The 21,194-nt window shown below is 53.2% G+C and overlaps 5 protein-coding genes across 5 annotated transcripts; 2 read left to right on the forward strand and 3 right to left on the reverse strand.

Annotated features, from left to right (window-relative positions):
* The first annotated feature begins 58 nt into the window (after positions 1 to 58).
* Positions 59 to 2,789, forward strand: B0H65DRAFT_590685 (lung seven transmembrane receptor-domain-containing protein). Its single transcript, XM_062831074.1, has 3 exons — positions 59 to 569; positions 639 to 1,275; positions 1,339 to 2,789. The coding sequence occupies exons 1-3, from the start codon at positions 495 to 497 to the stop codon at positions 2,292 to 2,294; spliced, it is 1,668 nt and encodes a 555-aa protein (XP_062679488.1). The 5' UTR covers positions 59 to 494; the 3' UTR covers positions 2,295 to 2,789.
* A 15-nt stretch (positions 2,790 to 2,804) lies between these two features.
* B0H65DRAFT_590686 (uncharacterized protein) lies at positions 2,805 to 5,555 on the reverse strand (the record flags this gene model as incomplete). Its single annotated transcript, XM_062831075.1, has 1 exon — positions 2,805 to 5,555. One exon carries the CDS (start codon positions 5,553 to 5,555, stop codon positions 2,805 to 2,807), a length of 2,751 nt encoding a protein of 916 aa, XP_062679489.1.
* A 180-nt stretch (positions 5,556 to 5,735) lies between these two features.
* On the reverse strand, positions 5,736 to 8,739 carry B0H65DRAFT_472801 (N-anthranilate isomerase). Its single transcript, XM_062827164.1, has 2 exons — positions 8,603 to 8,739; positions 5,736 to 8,510 (listed from the first exon to the last, which is right to left on the reverse strand). The coding sequence occupies exon 2, from the start codon at positions 8,368 to 8,370 to the stop codon at positions 6,085 to 6,087; it is 2,286 nt and encodes a 761-aa protein (XP_062679490.1). The 5' UTR covers positions 8,371 to 8,510; positions 8,603 to 8,739; the 3' UTR covers positions 5,736 to 6,084.
* Positions 8,740 to 9,184: 445 nt separating this feature from the next.
* B0H65DRAFT_559733 (nucleoporin subcomplex protein binding to Pom34-domain-containing protein) lies at positions 9,185 to 15,678 on the forward strand. Its single transcript, XM_062830132.1, has 2 exons — positions 9,185 to 13,735; positions 13,790 to 15,678. Exons 1-2 carry the CDS (start codon positions 9,605 to 9,607, stop codon positions 15,230 to 15,232), a joined length of 5,574 nt encoding a protein of 1,857 aa, XP_062679491.1. The 5' UTR covers positions 9,185 to 9,604; the 3' UTR covers positions 15,233 to 15,678.
* Positions 15,679 to 16,207: 529 nt separating this feature from the next.
* Positions 16,208 to 16,977, reverse strand: B0H65DRAFT_551007 (mitochondrial import inner membrane translocase subunit tim-9; the record flags this gene model as incomplete). Its single annotated transcript, XM_062829776.1, has 3 exons — positions 16,208 to 16,396; positions 16,781 to 16,850; positions 16,970 to 16,977. 3 exons carry the CDS (start codon positions 16,975 to 16,977, stop codon positions 16,208 to 16,210), a joined length of 267 nt encoding a protein of 88 aa, XP_062679492.1.
* Between the last annotated feature and the right edge of the window lie 4,217 nt (positions 16,978 to 21,194).

The following is a 21,194-nucleotide window of genomic DNA, read 5'->3' on the forward strand; positions in this document are numbered from 1 at the left end:
TTATATTAATTGCAAGGCTGTGCTGGTGCGGAACGACACAACTGCCCGGGAGTTCCATGACAGGGAAGTGAAGTGCCTGTACAGGTACACTACACTTGGAGGGACACGGCAGCCAAATATCTTGGATTGATCGACTCCCAAGCTCCACGACAACTGTTTCAACTCAACCTTGTCATTTTCCCGTCCGCCTCCTCGACTCTCCCTCACTTCCTTTCCTGCACCTACATTCCGAGTTTCGACCATCGACGCCTAATCCGTCCCACGAGCTATCGAAGCCGCAGCCAAGGGATCCCGCATACAAACATAACCGAGAATAGCGAACCCCATGTTTCGCGACCAAGCCCCGTCCTCCCCTTGATCCATCTCTTCCGGGACACCAGGAACAGCAGCAACCTCGGGGGCACTGCTGAACGAACGAACGATCTATACAAACCGCCACGATACACCCTACCCTATACGACGGCTGAGAACCGACATCCTCTTGAGCAGCTACAATGAGGAGCTGGGCGTATGCCTTCTTCCTCCTGGTGCTGTCCGTATGGACGGCACAGGCCCTGGAGGTCAAGCTAGTAAGTAGATCTAGAGGTAGTCCTACGATAGACAACACGGAAGTGCTGACAAGTCATCCTTAATGGCAGGACGAAACCGAAGAGAACCGGCAACGATGCGCAGGCATGTACAGTAAAGAGACATGGACTGGCCCGGTCAATCCCTTCATCAGTGTCAAGTTTACAGACTTTGGCTCCGACGCTGGCGACGATCCTATTGTCAGTCTCCTTATCTTTGAGTGGCAGGACGCGGATCTCGTCGGTGTCCTTCCTGAGGGCGCGGACCGTAGGATTGGCATCTGCGAGCCCCAGTATGTCGACGCCGGATACTGCAACACCACCAACGTGGGCGAGTACATCCTCGCACCCAACGCCACTGCACTATCCAAGAATATCGTCTTCACCGACGCCATCCATCTCAAGAAATCGGCCCCGGTCAAGTACCAGATCAAGAACACGGGTTACTACTGCGTGCTCACGGACAAGTATACGGCCGATAGGTACGAGGCGCTTGTCGAGTTCCGGAACGCCTATGGAGAGCTCCCCGCTACACAGATCCCCAAGCTGCCTTTCTATGGCGGCATCACCATCTTGTATGCCCTGGTGTTGGCGCTCTGGGGTTTCCTCTACTTCCAGCACCGTTCGGATATCTTGGCTGTGCAGAATTACATTACAGCTATCCTCATTTTCCTCGTCATTGAAATGTTAATGACATGGGGTTTCTATGGTATGTTTTTCTAGCAGCTCGTCCCTTCTCCCTAACTAATCGCTGACCACCGTCGACCTCCAGACTTCCTCAACCGCCACGGCTCGAACCTCGGCTCCCGTGTACTACTCATTGTGGTAGCCGTCCTCAACGCCGCGCGCAACTCCTTCTCCTTCTTCCTCCTCCTAATTGTGTGCATGGGCTACGGCGTCGTTAAGCACACACTCGGCCGCACCATGATCTACGTCCGTTGGCTCGCCATTGCACACTTCGTCTTCGGTATCGTCTACGCCATGACCGGTCTTCTTGTCAACCCAGACAGCGCCGGCCCCTTCGTTCTACTCATCATTCTCCCTCTGGCGGGTACCCTGACGGCCTTTTATGTGTGGACGCTCAACTCGCTTAGCTGGACGCTCAAGGACCTCAAGGAGCGCAAGCAGCACGTCAAGGAGGGCATGTACAAGAAGCTGTGGTGGTGCATCCTCATCTCCATCCTAGTCATCTTTGGCTTCTTCTTCTGGAACAGCTTCTCGTTTGCTCAGGCTAGCGACCCTGGCTACGTTCCCTTCCACTGGAAGAGCAGATGGTTCATCCTTGACGGCTGGCCGAACCTTGTCTACTTTGCCGATGTTGCTTTCATTGCGTACGTGTGGCGGCCGACAGCGAACAACAAGCGGTTTGCCATGAGTGACGAGATTGCCCAGGATGACGACGGCACCATCGAATTCTCGAACTTGGATATCGGTGCGCCGGATGATAGTGATGACGAGGAGGCCCAGGTTGGTATGAAAGCAAAGAAGAATCAGAATGAAAATGCGGGCGTGGGTTCGGGTGCCGGCGCTAGTCTGCAGCAACAGTCACGGAATCTGGGAGGCCCAAGCAGCTCCTCTCAGCAGCAGCAGCAACAGCAAAGGAGACCTAGCCCTCACCGGGACTCCATGGACGGGGAGACTATCTTTGCGGTCGGCGAGGATGGCGACAAGTTCTCGTCTGACGAGGATAGTGACGAGGAGGGAAATCTGGTGAGAGCCAAGAAGTAAAGGGCTATTTAATCACATGATGTTTAGGTGGGGGAATTAGAATAACTAATTACGAGTCTAATTGTGTTGACGAGAAACACCCCAAGTGTACTGTCGGTTTGTGGCCGAGGTAAGATGGCCGTGTATCATATGTTTTATTTTTTTCTCGGTTTCTACACATGTTCTTGATGGCGTTTGTTGGATGCCTGCATTTTCTTCCACAATTTTACTACTTTTCTTAGAATTCACTTTGTCCTTTAGATCAAGATCAAGATCGGTACAATCAAGCTAGGCTGGGCGAGGCCAAGTGGGCAAAACATGATAGCATATTCCGTTTCCTTGCGTACAATAACAGACATGAAATTCTTGCTACTATGGTCCAAGCTGGCCTGGCTGGGTTCAGGACGCAGCTAAGCATATCCTCGCCGAAGACCGATATCTCGCGTCAGGCAAGTTGCAACCAGGAAGCAAGCTGTTACTGTCAGAAGCACCCAGCCCTAGGTTTACCTACGTGACAAATCAGACGGCCAGTTAACGCTTATTCATCATTGACTCTCGAACATGATCTACAAGCGGGTAGCTATCTTCATCCTCGTGCATATCCTCCTCCTTATCCTCTCTCTCATCCCCTACATCATCATCATCACCCTCACCCAAAAACCTCAAAATATCCTCATCATCACTAGCATCAGTCAAAATATCCAACTCATCAGCCAGACACAGCCCCCCTTCTTCTTCTGAGGAGGAAGAGGAGAAGGAATCAGAAGAATAATCAAAATCAGCCAGTTGCTGACGAGTCAGCTTCCTCCGAGTCCTCCCACCTCCTGCTCTTGCTCCTGGTAACCTACCATTACCCGTACCCGTTTGCAGTTGCCCCTGGCGCTGGCTTTGAGCGGCAATTCTAGCTAACCACTCGGCGATATTTTTTATCTTGGGAGTAGTAGTCACATTCTCATGTTCCCTCCCGTTCTCGTCGTCCCCATTCCCCGATGTTGTCCACTTCGAGTTATACCCTTCCCTTCTTTCGCCTCGCCACTTGCGCAAGGTGTTACGCTTAATGGCTTTGGCGAATTCGAAATCGGCGGGTTGGGCTTCTTTGGTCCAGAAGTTGTGAAGGCGGGTGAGCCGGCGGGAAAAATACTCGGCGGGTGTGGAGGGGGGTTGTTCGGGGTCGGAGTGGTCGGATGTGTAGGGGTCTGGTTCTGGTTCTGGCTCTGGGGCTGAGTTGGGGGATGGGATTGGGATTGGGTTTTGGGATGGGGTCAAGCTGGTGGTGGTGGTGAGGACTTGATATACACTAGATGGTTGTTGGGGTTGTTGTTGATCTTTTAGTTCGTCTTTCCCCTTCTCTCCCTGTTCCTCCCTCGCCCTCTGCTCCATCTCCAACTCCTTCAGCTTTTTCTCATGGATCCTTTTCTCCTCCATTTTTTTCTCCCTCTCAATCCTCTCCACTTTCTTCCTCCTCCGCATCTCCACCATATCCGCACTCAAAAACTCCAACCCCTTTCTCCGCCAACTAGGCAGCGCAAACTGCCTCTGCAAATCCTCCTGGGTGGTCAACAAGAAGCGGCTTTCGAGGGGTAAAGAACCCTCTGCCGCGGACATCGCCTCTTTTTTTCGGGTTTCGGTGTTCTGCTCGTAACTCGCCATGACATGTAGGATCTGGGATCGGACGATCTCTAGTAAGTCTTCTTCGCGACCTTGTTCTAGGCCGGTGGTTCGGACGTAGGCGATGAAGGGGATTTCGGAGTCGAAAAACCTTTTCATCATCCCTGGTGTGGAAATGATAAGGTCCATCGCGTTTTCAGTCTCCATTGTACCCTTTTGTATCATCCCCTTCTCAGGGTTATTACCCAAATTGATGACATCCCACTTCCTCACCTCCACTGCTGTTACGGCTGCGAAAAGGGGGTGACCCATCCACTCTTCCCTCTTGAATTCCTTTCTTTTTACTTTTTCCTTCCCCTCGTTCCACCACCCCTTTTCTTTCCATATCCATGATCTCTCTTCTTTCAGCACGTAGTCTGATGATATTTGTTCTGGTGGTGAGGGTGGTGGTGGGGGAGTTGACTCTGGGTGTTTTACTGGGGGCGAGGAGGAGGGTGTGAGGAATGGGGAGAAGGTGGTAGAGTTGGTGGACTTGATGGATCTTTTGGAGAAGGAGGTCTTGGAAGATACGTGGGATTTTGTATCAGAGTCGATGAGATCGGAATCATGGTCGTCGTCGGAGTTGATGTCTGTGTTGGTGTTGTTGGTGTTGTTGTTGTTGTTGTTGTTGTTGTTGTTGTTGTTGTCTCTGTCGCTGTCGGCATCGTAGTTGGCTATGTCGTGTGAGGCTGAGTTCCCTTGTGGGAGTAGTGGTGAATTGGCCTTGGAGGATTTAATGGGCTTCCCATACTTCTTAGACTTCATGGGTTTTCTAGAAGCAGAAGCCGTTCCCGTGGAGCCATCCTCATCCTTATCCTCATCCTCATCCTCATCCGAAGATTCGTTCGAAATATCAACCCTCCTCCTGACCCGTCGTGCCCTGATCACTAGTGAGTCTGAAGACCTCTTTTCATCATTCCCACCCATATCACCTCCTCCACCAACACCCTCCTCCCCAACATTCCCCCGCTCACCCACCTCTTTCCCAAGCGTCCCATCCTTCCTCCTCCTTCTCCTCCTCGGCGTCCCCTCCTTCCCCACCTCCATCCACGATTCAGCTCCAGGCGTAGTAGCCCCAAGCGTAGCCCCAAGCGTAGCTCCAAGCGTAGCTCCATTCACCGGTGCTCCAAACAATCCTCCAGGCCGCCGTACTCCAAGTCCTCCTACCCCATCCCTCCTCTCCCCCAGCAGCACCCTCTCCATCGCCTCCCCCTCCCCATCCATCTCCCCCATCTCCCTCAAAACGCACCACTCAATCCCATCCCTCACACACCTTGAGCATCTCGCCTGTAATCCCGGGATGGGAACATAAGGTTCCTTGGTGTACATGTACATGTGCCACCAACTCCAAGGCCTGTTGTAGTACATATTGGCGGGCGCCGACGGCGAAGGGGTGCGGTGGTTAAGTAAGTTGAGGAGGGAGCAGCGCGGAGAGGAGACGAGGCGGCAGTGGAGGCAGGGGACGGAGGGGGTGTAGGGGTTTAGGTCTATGGGGGAGGAGGGTGGAAGGCGAGGGGTATGGGTTGGGAGGGATGGGTGGGTTGAGAGGGTTGAATGGGTTATACGGGTGGTGCTGCGGAGGGTTTGGGAGGATGGAATGGTTGGAAGAGCTGGGAGAGTTGGGGGGGACAACATAGTGGATGTTGGGGATGGGACGGGACGGGACGGGGCAGGATGGGATGGGATGGGGGTGATTGCTTTTGGGTCTTGAGAGAAACATCGGCTTGTCTGTCTAGAAACATGGGATTGTAACTGGTTCGGAAGATACTGAAGGTTAGAAAGTTTGCTCTGTGAAGATGTTAGTATTATATGTATGGCCTTCTCCCTCCTTCGTGATGAAGAGTCTAGATGTTGTCTCGCTACTGCTTTGTCGACGAAACAACAAACAAAAGCATTGTGGTACAGGCGGTGTCTAGGGTCTGGAAGTCCGTAGTGTCTCTGTCCTTTGAGCGTTGAGAATGTCCCGGTATGATATTGGGACAAAGAACAAGGGTCAGTATATCCCTCCCAGGTCTTCTCTAGCAATCCATATCAGTTCTGTCACATTCGAATTCTGAGCCGTCTGAACCATGAACATAATCACAGTTTCGCCTTTGGGGGGATGCATAATAGCGGTACCAACCGAAACAGACTTCATTTTCGGACCTTGACCCCCATAAACTTTTTACCTGACAGACTTGGCAGCCTTAACAAACTCCCTGATCTTCTCCAAGCTTTGCTTGCCTCCCTCCTCAACCCCACTGCTAACATCGACACCAATCACTCTTTCACCCAGAGCCCCCAGAGACTTTACCGTCTCAGCGACATTGCCAGGCTCTAGTCCACCAGCAAGCAGAACAGTAACCAGCTCATCCTTCTCCAGCTCCTTCTTGACAGAGTCCAAGTCCAACAACGTGCCGGACCCGGCGCCCGAATCCAGCAGCGGCACGGCATGGTATCCACGGGTAGCAAGACCGACTTGACCGGGCTTGAACTTGCGGATAACAGGGACTGGGATAAGGTTGGCCCACTCGAGCGGCTCGTCACCGTGAAGCTGGACAATATCGATGTCGTAGAGGCGCTGCTTCTCGAGAACCTCCTCAAGCGGCTGGTTCATGAAGACACCGACCAGCAGAGGTCCCCGCTTGCGGATAATCTCGGCGTTGATGTTGAAAAAATCCCTTGCGGACTTGGAGCCTTGCGAGGAGGCCTCGGTGGATCCAGTCTTCTTGCTCATGTGCACGGCTTGCGAGATAGATAGGGCGGTCTCGTGATCGACGCAGCGCTTAGTGCCTGGTACCATGATCATGCCCACGAGATCGGCACCGGCCTTGATGGCTTCCGTGGCGGCCTCGGCAGAACGCGTGCCGCAGATCTTGACAAGGAGCGGCTCGGCGGCGGACTTGGGCGCGGGGCCGGTCAGGCCGGCGCAGAGCTCACGGATGAACTGGGTGGCGTCAGGGGCACGCATGATGGCCTCACCGACAAGAATGCCGTTGACGCCGTCACGCTTGCAGTCGAGAACGTCCTGGTGGGTGTTGATGCCGCTGAGAGCGCAGAGGAAGGTGTCGCTGGGGACCATGCTACGGAGGCGACCGGTGGTGCCGAGGTCGACTTCGAAGCTCTCGAGGTTGCGGTTGTTGACGCCGATGACCTTCGCGCCGAGCTTGATGGCCGTGGCCATCTCCTCGGTGTTCTGGACCTCGACTAGGGGCTCCATGCCGAGAGAGAGGGAGTACTTGTAGAGGCGCTCGAGGAGCTCGTACTCGAGCATCTTGACGATAAGAAGGACGGTGTCGGCACCGGCGAGTCTGGCTTCGAGGATCTGGTACTCGTCGAAGATGAACTCCTTGCGGAGGACGGCGGGCCGGTTGGGCATGCCGTTGAGAACCTGGCGCACGGCACGGAGGTCATCGATGCTGCCCTTGAACCACTCTGGCTCGGTCAGGACCGAGATGACACTAGCACCGGCAAGCGCATACTTGCGAGCTTGCGACGGGGCGTCGATATCAAGCGCAAAGACACCCTTGGAGGGAGATGCCCTCTTGATCTCGGCGGCAAGAGCGACATCAAAGGGGGAGTTGCGAAGACGGTCGACAAGAGAGATCTGAGGAGGGGCGATGCTCAGGTTGTAAGCGGCTTGGAGGTCGGAAGGTCTCAGGGAAGGAATCTGCTTCTGGGCATCCACGGCAACCTTGCGGTGGGCATAGATCTTTTGGAGGATGTTGCTCTTCTTGGGAGTGGAGGTGCCGTTTGTGCTGGAGGCCTTTGCCTGGGCCTCCTTTTGAAGCATCTCGTTCTCCGCCCAAGTGCCTCCCTGCATGTGAAGGAAGTTCCGGAACATGCCACGACCCTCGGCGGACAGAATACTCTCCGGGTGGAACTGAACACCCTCAATGGTGTACTCCTTGTGGCGGACACCCATGATAACGCCCTTGGAACCATCCTCCTTCGCAATCCAAGAGGTGACCTCCAAGCACTCGGGAAGGGTGACATGAGTACCGGCAAGAGAGTGGTATCTCGTCACTGGCAGATCCTGGGACAGACCAGCATATGCGCCCTTGCCGTCGTGGCAAAGAGGGGAGGTCTTTCCGTGCAAGATCTCACCGGCGAAGCTCACATCGCCGCCATAGACGTCAAAGATGCACTGCTGACCCATGCACACACCAAAGATGGGGATCTTTCCGGCAAAGTGCTTGATGGCATCGCGCGAGATACCGGAGTCGGTGCGGGGATGACCGGGACCCGGGCTGATGACGAGCTGGGTGGGATTCTTTGCAATGAGCTCGTCGATGGTGATCTGGTCGTTGCGGAAGACGGTCACCTTGGCGCCCTCGAGGACGAGATACTGGTAGACGTTCCAGGTGAACGAATCATAGTTGTCGATGAGGATGAGGTTGGAGGCGGTTGGCACCAAGGGCGAAGGAGCGGAATCGTGGGGGGAGTGGTCGATGACTGAGGGGGACGACATTGTGATATGATTTGATATGCGATCCTGTATCTCAGAGGTGTTCCTGAAGGAGCCGAGGTGCAGCTGTGGTGTAAATGCTTGAGTGTAATTACCAAACGGAACACGAACCCCAAGACGCCCGACTTCGGATGCAGCAAGTACTAGTTGTTGGTAGGTATTGTAAGTATCAATCCTCAATGAATACGGGGGATCTTTGTAAAGACTCAAAATGGCTAGAGTCTACATTGCGTACCTGGTTATCTGAGCCTGAAGCGATTCACAAGTGCTTGTGAAAGGTGTCTTTTGTGAGTGAGTCACTTGCACTTTGTTCAATGTTTAGGCGATGAAGGGGTCCTTTTAGTCGAGTTACTTTGAACTGTGTATTATACGATAGTATATGTAAAATATTTCAATGGGACATGTAACCAGTGGCACTAGACGACAGTTTACAAATCAGATTCAACAACGCCGGATGCAACTCCCGATGATTTGGACAGTGCAATGGCTCTCAATGGCTCAATGCCGTGCCTTCCCAAAACTGTCATGAATAAGAAAGTGGGTTTTCGTCTTTCGAGCTTTGAGAGCTTGGTTCTCCCCGTTTCGCGAACTTGTATCAAGAACAAAAAGAAAGAGGGCCCAAGCGTCATCCCGTTCGAACCGATGTCGTTCTGGATGTTTTTGACGGGAAACATTGAAATTCCTTATCGCGCTTATCGGAGAGGCTCCACCAAAAGTGGAAATGCTTGGCACACTCACTGCGGTGCCCTGTCGCAAAAAAACACAGTGGGAATTGTTGGTCCCGCGCGTGGTTCTGGCCGCCCGATTCTTTGGCGTAGCGGGAAAAGCGTTGAAGCTCGCTGCTGCTGCACACATCATTGCCAGCCGCGTCAGGCAAGGGAAGCGCGTCAAGCAAATACAGCAGAGCAGAACAGCCAAGCAACCAACCAAACGGAATCTCGAATCCGCCAAAATATTTACATGGCAACACTCCTGTCAACATCTTCTCCCACATATGACAGAGAGTCGGGTCTGAATCAAGCTCTACAGTAGCTCTCCCCCATCGTCGACAGTTCTCTTCCTTCATACATCATCGCCCTGCCCATCTCCATCGACCGTCGACACTTCGTTCTCATACCCGATCACCATCCGACGACGACGACCCCGACGACAGCATCGCTTCTCGAGGGAACCTTTTCCCACCAATACCCATTCTCTACAAGTTGGCCCCGGCCGCTGATGGAGACCATCATCACCAATGGCCTCCTTGACCGATAAGATATATTTCCCTCCGCTGGAGGAGTGTTTGACCGGCAAGAACATAATACTTTCTTGGAAACTGGTCGCTTCTGCTCTTGCCGACCAACATGGCGATCTCATTACCAGCAATGCCGTCTCTTCCTTTCTAAAAGATGGCTACGTCCAACAGCTGTTCAAGAACCCCTCCAAGACCTTCGAACCTCCGACTTCCCAGACGAAAGCCGACTTCGAGACCAAGACCGCGGCCATCAACGTGACCCAGACGCCCAACGACCGATTCAATATCAAGACCATCAAGGACGACACCATATGGCTCAGCACCAATGTCAACATTAGCGAAGTTGCCGCCCTGCGCATCGTCGTAGTCGAGTTCCAGTCGCGCGCGCATGCCCACCTTGTCGGCCCTCTCTCTACCCAAGATGTCGACAATATCCAGGAAGCTGCCGGAGTCAGTGATGCGCAAACTTCCAACATCCTCGCCCTCCTCAACCTCTCCACCGTTGCCGACGCCGAAACCACATGGGCCGAGTTTGAGAAGGATGCCAGCCGCCGCCAGCGAATTCTGGCCCACTACCTCTCCGAACGCCGGTCCTTCATGAGCTCCGCCGAGTCACTCGTTACCTTCATGCTGCACTCGAGCGCTGCCATCTTGAACCAGGAGACGCACAACCTTCGACGGGAGATTGTGAAGGAGGCATTCGAATATGACGAGTTCGACGACCACTCCGAAATCAACATCAGCTTGTTCGAGGCCCTTATACCACGATACTTCACCCTCCTCGAAGACGCCATCAAGCGCGCGCAAACCGGCCCTACAAACGTCGAAGAGCGCCTTCTAACCGAGCAGATCAACATTGACTGGACCAGGACGGCGCTCACCGAGGCTATCCATGCCATGACGGTCTCATTCCAGATTCTCGACCTCTCGGGCCCCATGTTTACTACCCCTGAGATAATAACTCAGTGGTACCAGATCATGAACACGTACGAATTCCTGGACGGCATCAGCAGCGGCTATGATCTTGTTTCCGAGCTCGTCATGCCCCTCAAGAGTTTGGTGTGCGTCATCTCGCTCAGACTCATCAACCTCAACCGATCACTCATGTACTTGAGCCAAGACATCGACCTTCTGGACTTCGAGGAGCCCTACCTAGCATCATCCGAGCTTCTAACCATAATTCATACCGCCGTTACCAACGCCGCAAATGCTGGTTCGCCAACTGCGAGCCCCGTCATTTTGGCATGGTCCTTGATTCTGCAGGACATGTTTATTGGCTACCAGGAACGCGCCGAACGACGGGATGTTGCTCAGAATGCACGCGCTCAAGCCAGTTTCGAATTGGAGATTCAGCCGAACCCCAGCGGACGTAGGAACTCGGCGGGAAGCATTGTGTCTATCGAAAGGTCGCCCTATGATCTGTTCCTGACCTCGCAGGCCCTTGAGCGGGATAACCAATTGGTCGAGGCGCTCGCCTTCACGGCTACCGCTCGTGGCCATGTATACGAGGTCATGTCGGAGATGGCAGCCTGTCTTGGCTACAGCCAGCTCGCTGCCTTCTCTTCCCTGCTAGGAGCACGCGTACGGGCCGTTTTCCTTGAAGTCCTCAAGAAGAGCTTCCCTATCGTGGGCTACCAAAACGATACTGTCTCCTGCCTCCTTACCGTTTTGTCGGGAGGGAGACAGTACTGGGATATTTCTCCCAAGAACGCACTGTCCCCAAGCCAGGAAGTTAATTCAGTAATGCTTCGGGATGATGAGCTCAAGGAGAACTATCTCTTGCAGGCTCGCAACCGTTACCCCTACGAATTCTTGCCCTTCGTATCCTTTACTCGGGCTCTGGTGACGGGCCTCCTTGCAGATAGCGAAAACTCCGAGTGGGTGATCGGTCTGCTCCTCAAGTCTCCTACCTTGACTCTGGAATGGAGGTCTGAGTGGGTCAATTACGAACTCATTTACGAGGACGAGAACGTCAACTCCTTCCAATTGATTGGCGACCTTGATCTCTTCGATACCTCCAAGGTTACCAGGAGACGTCCCGAAAACGAGGAAAAGTTCACCATTCCTGCCGGTACTGTTGGACGTTTCGTATCGGACAGCGAGAGGATAGCCATCCTCGAATACGAACACTCGGCCCTGGCCCTTCTGGGCAAGCGTCTTGAGGTGTCCTTGAAGGCTGACGCGTACAGCAGTGCTCTCCCAGGACTTACTGCGGACGAGGTGGCGGAGTCGATACTACTGTTGGCAACCGTTGTCCGAGTCGAGACTCTCAGGACTGCTGTGACCGTTTCGAGGGCTGGCTCCGAGGCCGGCATGGCAATCTTGAAAGAGGCAAGCAGAGCGCTACCACACAGCAAGGACATCTTGGTGGTGGTTTGCGACCTCATGGACACCATCATTCAAGACGATCTCGTAAACGTCGATGGTCCCAGAACGGCGGTCTTGGCAGCCTGTCTGCAATTCCTTGACGCCGCTCTACCTGTGTGCCCAGGCAGAGTTTGGGCTTACATGTCTAGGACTGCCCTCATCAATGGCGAGACAAGAGCTGGAAGACTGTCCAGGATCACCGGCAACCTTGACATGCTGTCTGAGCGTTTTGACTTCCTTTCTTCCGCCATCAAGTTCTTCTCTAACCTGATTGAGATCGCCATGCTGGGTGCTGTTCAGCGCAAGGTCGTAAGGGAGACGAACGCTCGTTCCAATGTCGACGCAAACGCATGGCTAGGAACAAGCGACAAGGTGATCTCTCGGGTCTCTCTTGCCATCGCCCAGACCGCGGTCGATATAATCGAAAACTCGGCCACTTGGAGATTCCCGTCCGAGCTGGACCGCAGTGTCGTGGTTCGTGATGTGGTGGGCATCATGCAGAAGCTCCTTTCATACACCTATAACCTCGATGGAACTGGACCTTCGAATACCTTGACAGGCTATCTTGAACCTGCCGCTAGATACGTCCTCGAGAGCTTTGTCACGGCCTCGTCAAACTCACTCCGATTCCAACCCCTTCTAGCGACCCTTCTTGTTGCCTTCCAAATCCCCGACTCTACTCTATACCCCCGCCGGGCTGCCGTTGTCTCGGAGAGGCTCCTAGTGGTCCTCGATTTTGCAACTATTCTCCTTCGGGTCGCCAACTACCTCGACCTGCCCGTCATCAACCTCCAAACACAACTGTTCAAGTCTGCGTCTCTAGTCGCCCGTCTTCCTGCTATCAGGCTGTCTTTCAAGGCACCGGCGATAGCTCTCCTGAGTGCGCTAGTAGAAAGTGCTGGGAAGGGCAACGCCGAACCTCCATCGCTGCTGGGATACCTTGGGCCGCAAATTGCACGGTCATTCATCCAGATCGCTTCGCAGCTGGACAAGCCGTTTGACAGGGTACCAGAATCAGTCAGCACGTGGAAGTTCTTCTCGACGATAATGCGGAACCGCCAACAGTGGATGGCAAATTGCCTCCTTACTGGCAAGACTCCCCGCGAGGCTTTGAAGGGAGATGGCAAGATTGCAGCACTTTCTCCCGACTCGGTCCTCTCCACGGCCATGGAGAAGCTTCGCTCGATCAAGAAGTTGCCAAGCCAGGAGGCCATCGCGATCTTGGACTTCTTCACTTCGGCCCAGAACTACTGGCCTTGGACCATCTTCGCCATGCAAAAGGATACGTCCTTCCTGACCGATCTCCGAGCATACGTCCGCGATCTCAAGTCGCCCTCGATGGTTTCCAGGACAGACCCTAGGGAGGCAGCTTACCAGGCGAGGATAGCAGCTTACATTGCCGAGGCATTTGCTATGCAGCTGTACCATCTGCGTCAGATGCGGCAATCGCAAAAGTTTGCGAACGACGTCGTGAACGATCTTGATTACTTCCTGCGCAACGGAGTTCAGGTTTCGGGGTACAATGCCTCGTTGCATTCTAACTTTGCAAAGAACTTTAGCCAACGATACCCGGGGATCTCGATAGAGGATTTCAAGAGGACAGTCCTTGTTCCTCGTGATCTGGGTTCCCAATTTTACTATGCTTTGGACTTTGCCGAGTCGATGCTAAGCTACGATGTCGCATGGGATGGTTCGCGCAAGAACGGCTTCAGACATGAAATGGAGAGGGCTAATCTGAACTTGTCTCTGGTGGAGGCCGAGATTGTAAGTTTGTCGGTGTTTTCTCCCCTACCATGACTTGCGCTAACATGATTCAAGGCTCTCTTCCATGCTTGGGAGTATCTACTTCTGGAGCTTAGCATCTCGCTTCTCCCCAAGAACGAGACCGTTGCCAAGCAGATGTCGCAGGTCGCCGAGCAATGTCTGGATGCCAACCAACGGGCTCAGCCGCCAGACAACATTTTCGTTCGACTGGCACACGCTCGGGCAAACCTGGCTTTGACGCTTCTTCAGCGCCTTGCCGATGCCTCCCACTTGCCCAAGGACATCACCAAGCTGCTGACCAGCATCACAAGGGCCATCAATAACATTGAGGTTCCCTTCGATAAGGACCAGATCTCCTACTTCCGCACCCTTCTCAAGATCCTGTTCGTCGCTCTGCGTGGAACCAGACACTCCGCCAATGCCCCTGCGCCCGGCGCCTCCACCATGTCGCAGTCCGGTGGTGAGAGCATCTCCGTGGCCGTCACCCAACTGATCCTCAGCATCCTGGACCGCGTCGTCGCCCAATCCTTCAGGTCACTGGTCGCGCTGGTGCACGAGCCCACCTCGCCCACCACGCCCGAGGACCTCGCCCTCCTCACCGCGATCCTGCAAGCCTGCCTCAGCGTACCCGGCATCGACCAGTGCCAGGTGCAAGTCCTCAACATCATGGCCGGCCACGACGTCTTCCAAGTCGCCACCTCGCTCTTCTCCTGGGCCGACAAGCTGACCGACAAGTCGGGCGACCCCATCTACGGCGAGCTGTCCCTACTTTTCTTGCTCGAGCTCTCCGCCATGCCCACCATCGCCGAGCAGCTCGCCTTGAACGGCTTACTGGGGCACCTCACGTCCGCCAACCTCGCCGGCTTCATGCGCCGCGCCAACGTCGGTCCCCTTGCAGACAACGCCGGCGCCGCTCGCTGCTACTCCATCTGGGCCAAGGGCATCTTACCTCTACTACTCAACATGCTCGGCGCCTTGGGAGCTACCATCGCCCCTGAGATCGCTTACGTGCTCAATCAATTCCCTAACCTCCTCCGTGCAGCGGTGGATAGGTTCGAAGCTCCAGGCACCAATCGCACCTTTTCCCCCTCCAAGTCTATCACCACCAACAACCCCGGTAACGGAAAAGACACCTCAGGCTTCATAACCCTAACTGCCATCTCAGAAATCCACTCCCTCGCCCTTTTGACTCGGGTCCTCTCAGCCATAAGATTGACCAACGCCGGAGGGCAATCGGCAAGAGACATTCCGCAGATAGCGGGAGGGTGGGAAGACGAGGCGAGACAGAATTTGTTGGAGAATGTGGAGTTTTGGTTGGGCAGTAGAAAGGTCCTCAGGGAACGGTTGTTGCCTTTGGGACAGCGGGAGATTGAGTGGAGGAGCCAAAAAGCTGCCGAGGGGTCGGCGTGTGAGAATAAGTTGGAGGAGAAGGCGGTGGAGATGTTGAGTGGTGTGGCGGAGGTTTTGGGGCTGGGTGCGGGGGAGGAGGGTGCGTGAGTTAGAGGGTTCGTTTGTGATGGAGTGAGGTGAGGTGAGGAAGGGGGTTATTGAGGGAAAGAAGCGGTGATGACGGGAAGGTTGAATGTGGAAAGGTGGTATGCTGTGTGGAATGATAGATGGATGTGTAAAAGTAAGGGAGCTGGTTGAACGGTTAGGCAGTGTAGCAGGAGACTGAGTTATGTGTTTTGTTTACTTCAAGTCGTAAGCGGGATTGTTGTTTGTATGTCATGCTGCACAATCGAAGATTAAGTTCAAGGAGGTTTAAAGAGAAGTTGGTTGGGCATGCTTGCTCTGATGTTTTTTTATGGTTGGTTCACATAGCATTCGAAATTTCAGGATTTCTCTTGAGCTGTGTTATGCGCTTGACAGGCGGGAAGAGTTCAATGTGAATGTGACTCGTCCATCTGTTTCTTGGGAGTGAGTAGGTTTGTCGCCGATACATCCTCGATGACCAGGCAAACTAGGACGCGCATAGAGATTTGTAACTTCGTGTCACAGCCTGATTTGGTTAACCGCGTACATTTCATTCATGGGTTCTTTTTTCCAACCTGCTCGCTTAATCTCTTGTTCTTTTCGTGTACCAGATTCCTTTCCGTAGGTACCTTATCATGCCTCCATGACTATTAGTGGTACAGCCTACTACTCTGTAGGTCGTGTCCCAGGTTGTGATGCCAGATGTCGTGATAACAGTTTCATCTCCTACGTAGCCAAAGCTGGGCGCAAAGCTGGGCTCGTCTCGAGATATTCTCCCACGTATCCAGTATCCTTTCGTCTCCTCACTCTCCTCCATCAATCCATCCATCCATCCATCCACGATAACCGGCGCTCGTAGTAGTCACTCATTCTGCACACACGCTATGCCGTCCTCGCAACCTGCCAGTTTCAAAAAAACCCTCTTATATTTTTTTTTCCCTCTACCACCTCCTCCCATCCCAAGTTATTTGTACAAATCCATCCTCCTCCCGGGGGAATTTACCGCCTCTGCATCTCAGCAGTCATGGCAGCGTTGAGCTCGCCAAAGCGCTCGCCCAGGCGGGTCTGGGTCGACATGGACTTGAGCACGCAGCGGCTGATGCAGCCGGACTCGCGGCCGGAGAGGGCCTTGGAGGTGAAGTCGTCGACGCAGGCGGTGAAGCAGTTGTCGACTAGGTTGCCGAAGACCTGTTGTAGCAAAGGGTGGGTGTTAGACTCTATGTACTGGGTGGGATTTGGTATATATAACTTGGGATAGATGGGGGAGGGAGGTTTGGGGAAGGGGAAGGGGAAGGGGGGGTAGGTCCGGAGGAGGGAGGGAGAGAGAGGCAGGGTTGGAGAGAGGAGGGGGAGGTAGGTAGATAGATGGTGGGAGTAGGTGGGATAATAGTTGGGCAGGTTGGAGGGAGGTAGAGGTGGGAAAGTTTTGGTGATGGTGGGAAGACCGGACAGGGACGAGATTGGTGATGATGGATGGGTAGGAGATGTATTGCCGAAGTAAAGCTGTTTGTCGCAAAGAGGTAAAGAAAGAAGAAAGAAATAAGAAATGAAAAGATGTATGCGACGACGTACACTCATAAACTCCTTAACCTGGCGTTTCTGAAGGCGCTGGTCGAGCTCGCGGCTCTCGGCGGCTGTAAGTCTGTTTTGCGATGACGTTAGTTTTCGGGTTCCGAGTCTTCTCTGTTGTTTTAAACCACAAAGTGACTTCTTTTGCTTGCTTGCTTGCTTGCTTGCTTGCTGGCTTGCTGGCTTGCTTACCCATCCATTTTTGTTGATTGAGGTTGGTGTTGTTCGGTGGTGATACCGAACTTTTGGGAAGTTGTTTGTAGGTAGATGGTCGGCTGGCAAAGGTGGAATCGATAACGGATGGATGGATGGATGTCGATGTCGTAGGGCCCGCGCGCGCGACGGCAGAACGAGTGCGATGGATTGAAGCAGCTTCTAAAAATTCACCGCCCGGCAGAGAGCTTCGTTGCTTGGCGCTTGGTGTCAAGGCTTGGCATTTCGTGAACCCGCTTGGCCAGAACTCGCGCGCGCGCAGCACTCGATGAAAGATGCCAAGGCCGGCCCGGGGGATGCCAGGTGACATGGGCGCGCGCTAGACGGCGGCAGGTGGGTTTGAAAGCCGGACGGAAAAGAGGGTCTGTGCGCTAACGTTCGCTTTCAACAACCACGCTGAATGCTTGACTGCAGCTGAACCAACGAACTGTACTGCAACCATAGCCGACGACAATGGTGAGGAATGACATCACAGCTAGGTTATCCAACAACCTCTCGGACACGACGCCAACTGAAGTTGAACCGCCAAAACGGACGGGCATTTACAGAAGGGGAAGTTCGTTAATGTGCAGGTTTCGCCTTTGTCTTGTCCGTGCAGTGGACAAGAAAAATCCCCATTATCCGGCAATTCGTCCCTACATCACCCAGTCCTCAGGACGGGGAAGTGAGTGAGTCCTCTCACTGGTTGTGCGCAAGTAGGTACAACGGCGGCATGTCCGCTGGCTTGTTGGAATTGCTGTCCATTGGGCTGTTTATCTCTCCGTGTCTTGTGTTTTGGTGTCTTGTGTTACCGAAAGTCTTCCTCACTTTGATTATCATTTTGGGTGTATGGTGGGTGGTGAGGAAGAGAAAGAGGTGGTGGGAGGGATGGGACCAATGTTTTTCGTTGAACGGTTATTTGCGGCTGGCAAAAATGGTGAAGACGTTGATTTTCTTCATTACTGGAGAGCTCATCACGTTTTTCCGTGTTTACAAGCTCGCTGGCAATCGATGGCGTTCCCGGAAAATAAAACACCAACCGTAGTATCGTGGGCTTACATGTAGCCTCAGCCAGTCAGCCTATGACGTCCACCCACCCGGGAGGGATCTCGTGTTCAGGGAGAATTATGTCTTGCCCGCATATGTGAGGCTGAAAGATGAAACAAGACCCGCAGTTGATGGGTGCAACGTGCTTTTACTTTTCAACCGTTGTGGCATTTTCAGGTGGCCTTCGGTCTTTATGGTTTTGATATATCTACCATCCCATAAGCAAACTTGGGTTGGAGGCTCTAGGTGGAGTTCATAGTCGCGGCAAAAGACCGGTCGTTCGGGTAAGGGGAAACGCAATACCTACAAGGTAGGCGGCTCGGGAAGACTTCCTTCATCAAGCGGTGAGAATACAATGAGCCGAGCATGACGCTATGAAGCTGAGAGTCGGGTTGGGGATGAAGAGTTGCTGAAGCTTTGAACTGAACTTGTTCGCACAGTAGACGCAACTGCAAAACCTGGCGGCGAAGCGAAGCTATTTTCTGATGCATTATTTTCCACCTCTCGTCAAGTGTGGCGCATGACATGTTTATGGTCTTTGGCGAGAAGTGAGGGGAAACCTACTCTGACCACATGAGCATATTTCGCTTGTCTCACCATCTCTGCCGACCAAAAGTCATATCGTCGCGAAGCTGCAATGGGACGCTCTGTGGTCTATGTAGTTCCCCTCATTCCCCTCCCAAAACTCTAGAGAGCACACTAGTGTATGTATGTAGGGTTTTGAAGTCTTTGGAAACCACGCGACTGTATGGGGGATCAGCACCAGTTGCGGTCCCAGCTGGGCGATCAGAGACAATCGCGGCTTTTTCAGCAAGCTTTCCTTGATCAAGTTATGGGCAGATGGGGTGTTGTATCGTGTGCATATCTAGGCACCTTCTTGGACCCTTTCAAGGTCCTTTGACCTGTCAGGTGAGCAGCCACCAACTAAAGCGTTGGGCATCTTTCTTTTCTTGGAGAGGCGAAAGTGACGACGACGCATGTTGCCATTCGTGTCCTTTCTGAGAGCGTCGTTGGTGTTCATTGTGGTTGTCACTATCTGTCTTTCTTGTTGTGAAGTTATTGGAGATGGAAACAACGGAGCCATTGCCTGGGGAAAAAGTGCGTCGTATGTACACTGTGTGCTATATTTGGAAATGGATTGGCATAGCGAAATCCAGTGGGATTTTTCCAGCACCTGACAGTTCAAAGTGGATTTTTCGGTGTTTCTGGGCAATATGGTGGCTGGGCTGCTGTAGAACAGAGAGGTTGGAAAGCAAAATCCACACCGGTTGAGGTGTAATGGAAATCATATTTCGAACCCAAAACGTTGTCGTGTACAAAAGGACGAAACGATACCTGTACGCCGGTCACACCTGCTGCGTGCTGCGCACTCTGGCACTGCACCGAGTCGCCGTTTACCGTATAATCTCGGGAAATTCAGATTCCAGGTCAGGCATATCCAGCTGGTGCCCAGCTGGAAAAGGGTGTCAGATTCTGCCCGCTGCACTCTGTAATGCCCGATTTCTGTCATATTTATGCCCTCAAATGCGCGGCAAAAGAGCGGGGTGACAATGTTTCCAAGCGGAGGTCTGTACACACAGCCTTTTGCTAGCTTTCTTCTTTTCCTCCTGTAACCATGCAAATTCACTGGAGGGTGGGGCATCCCAGAATCACCCTCCCATGCAAGGAATACAGAAGGCATGAAATGCACAGATATGCTAACTAAGCCATATATCTTCCAGCTGGGCACCAGCTGGATATGCCTGACCTGGAATCTGAATTTCCCGAGATTATACGGTATTGCGGCACTTGGTGGTACCTTTATGCTGACCTCACCTTACGTCATTTCCGTGTTGTCAAACACAGTCCTGTCACCGAACGTCCAATTCCTACCGTGAACTGGACAGAGGTGAATACTCAGTAGACACAACAAAATGGAATTAGAAGTCTTGTAACAGTGTCAAGTGGAAATCTGGATGAAGTCTTGCTGTAGTGGATCTGGCACTTGGGAGAAAGGTGGATGTACCCTAACTTTAGGAGAAAACACCAGCCATCTTTTGGTAATTGCCGATGCCTAACGCAGATTAAGCAGTTGAACATCCAAGACAGTACATAGTCATGCAGGTGCTGAAAAGCCGGGGACCGAATGCCGAGAAGGTTGGACATGTTAAATTGTATAATGGCAGCATCTAGACCTTTTGCCCTTGTTATCGCCAAACGTATAGAGGTACAGTATATCAGAGACGAGCACAAACCGCTTCAGGAGATAGTTGCTTTTACAGCCAGGAGATAGCTGCTTTTAACAGCCAGATACGTTGCAAACTCAGGTGCAGCGGCACTGCCATACAGTGTGACAGAAGAGTATCCACACAGTCGGCAAAACCCCCGGAGAAGCCCATTGATCCCCTGTTGCTCTTTCCCAAAATTGCTTTCTCAGTTTTGAGAGAAGTGGAAGCAAAAGCCACAGCTTGTCTTTTTTTTTTTTAAAACTCCTTTTGTTGTTCCGTTTTGTATGCGATGCATTGAAACGACATACAACGTCGAGTTACCTGCCACTCTCCCTGCCCGCCAGATCGGCCACCCACCTCCGTCAGCAGTGTTACTATCAGGTACAGGGAGACGGGTACCCTAAACAGGACGAAACAGACCCAGACGAGACGAAAGCAAAGACAGCTCCCGGTCGCCCCGGCGACGAGCTAGATCCCCCGAGATCCCCCTCCCCCCTTTCTCCCGGCGCCCTATACCGTCTATACGGCCATCTCCTAAAACAGCTTTGCGACCAGGTTGAAGCCTTCGACAACCGGGTTTCCCTTCTCCTTTTAAGGCATTGCGACGATCCACGACCTACCAGAAAGGCTTTCAGCTCGCCAGCCCCCCGGCTATCAGCCTGGCCAAGGAAGTGGGCGAGCAGGAACAGGAACAGGAACAGGAACCGACAGGACAAGACAGGGACAAGAGGGTCAAGGCCAGCCAGACAGGCAGGACAGCCGACAGGGTCCCATTGCCGCCAGCCGCCCCGTCAAACCGTGCGGTGCATTTTAGTTGCATGGTCCAATATCCACTGCCACCGCTATCCGCAAGTCGTCAGCGTCCACTACAGCACTCCAAGCTGCATCGCGTCGCAGACAACCTCCTTCTTACAACATTGACCTCGACCTTGAGGACAACAAGGTACCACATACTGCTGCTGCTACATAGC

This window comes from Neurospora tetraspora (genome assembly GCF_033439725.1).
Source record: "Neurospora tetraspora strain CBS 560.94 chromosome Unknown B0H65scaffold_6, whole genome shotgun sequence".
NCBI lineage: Eukaryota > Fungi > Ascomycota > Sordariomycetes > Sordariales > Sordariaceae > Neurospora > Neurospora tetraspora.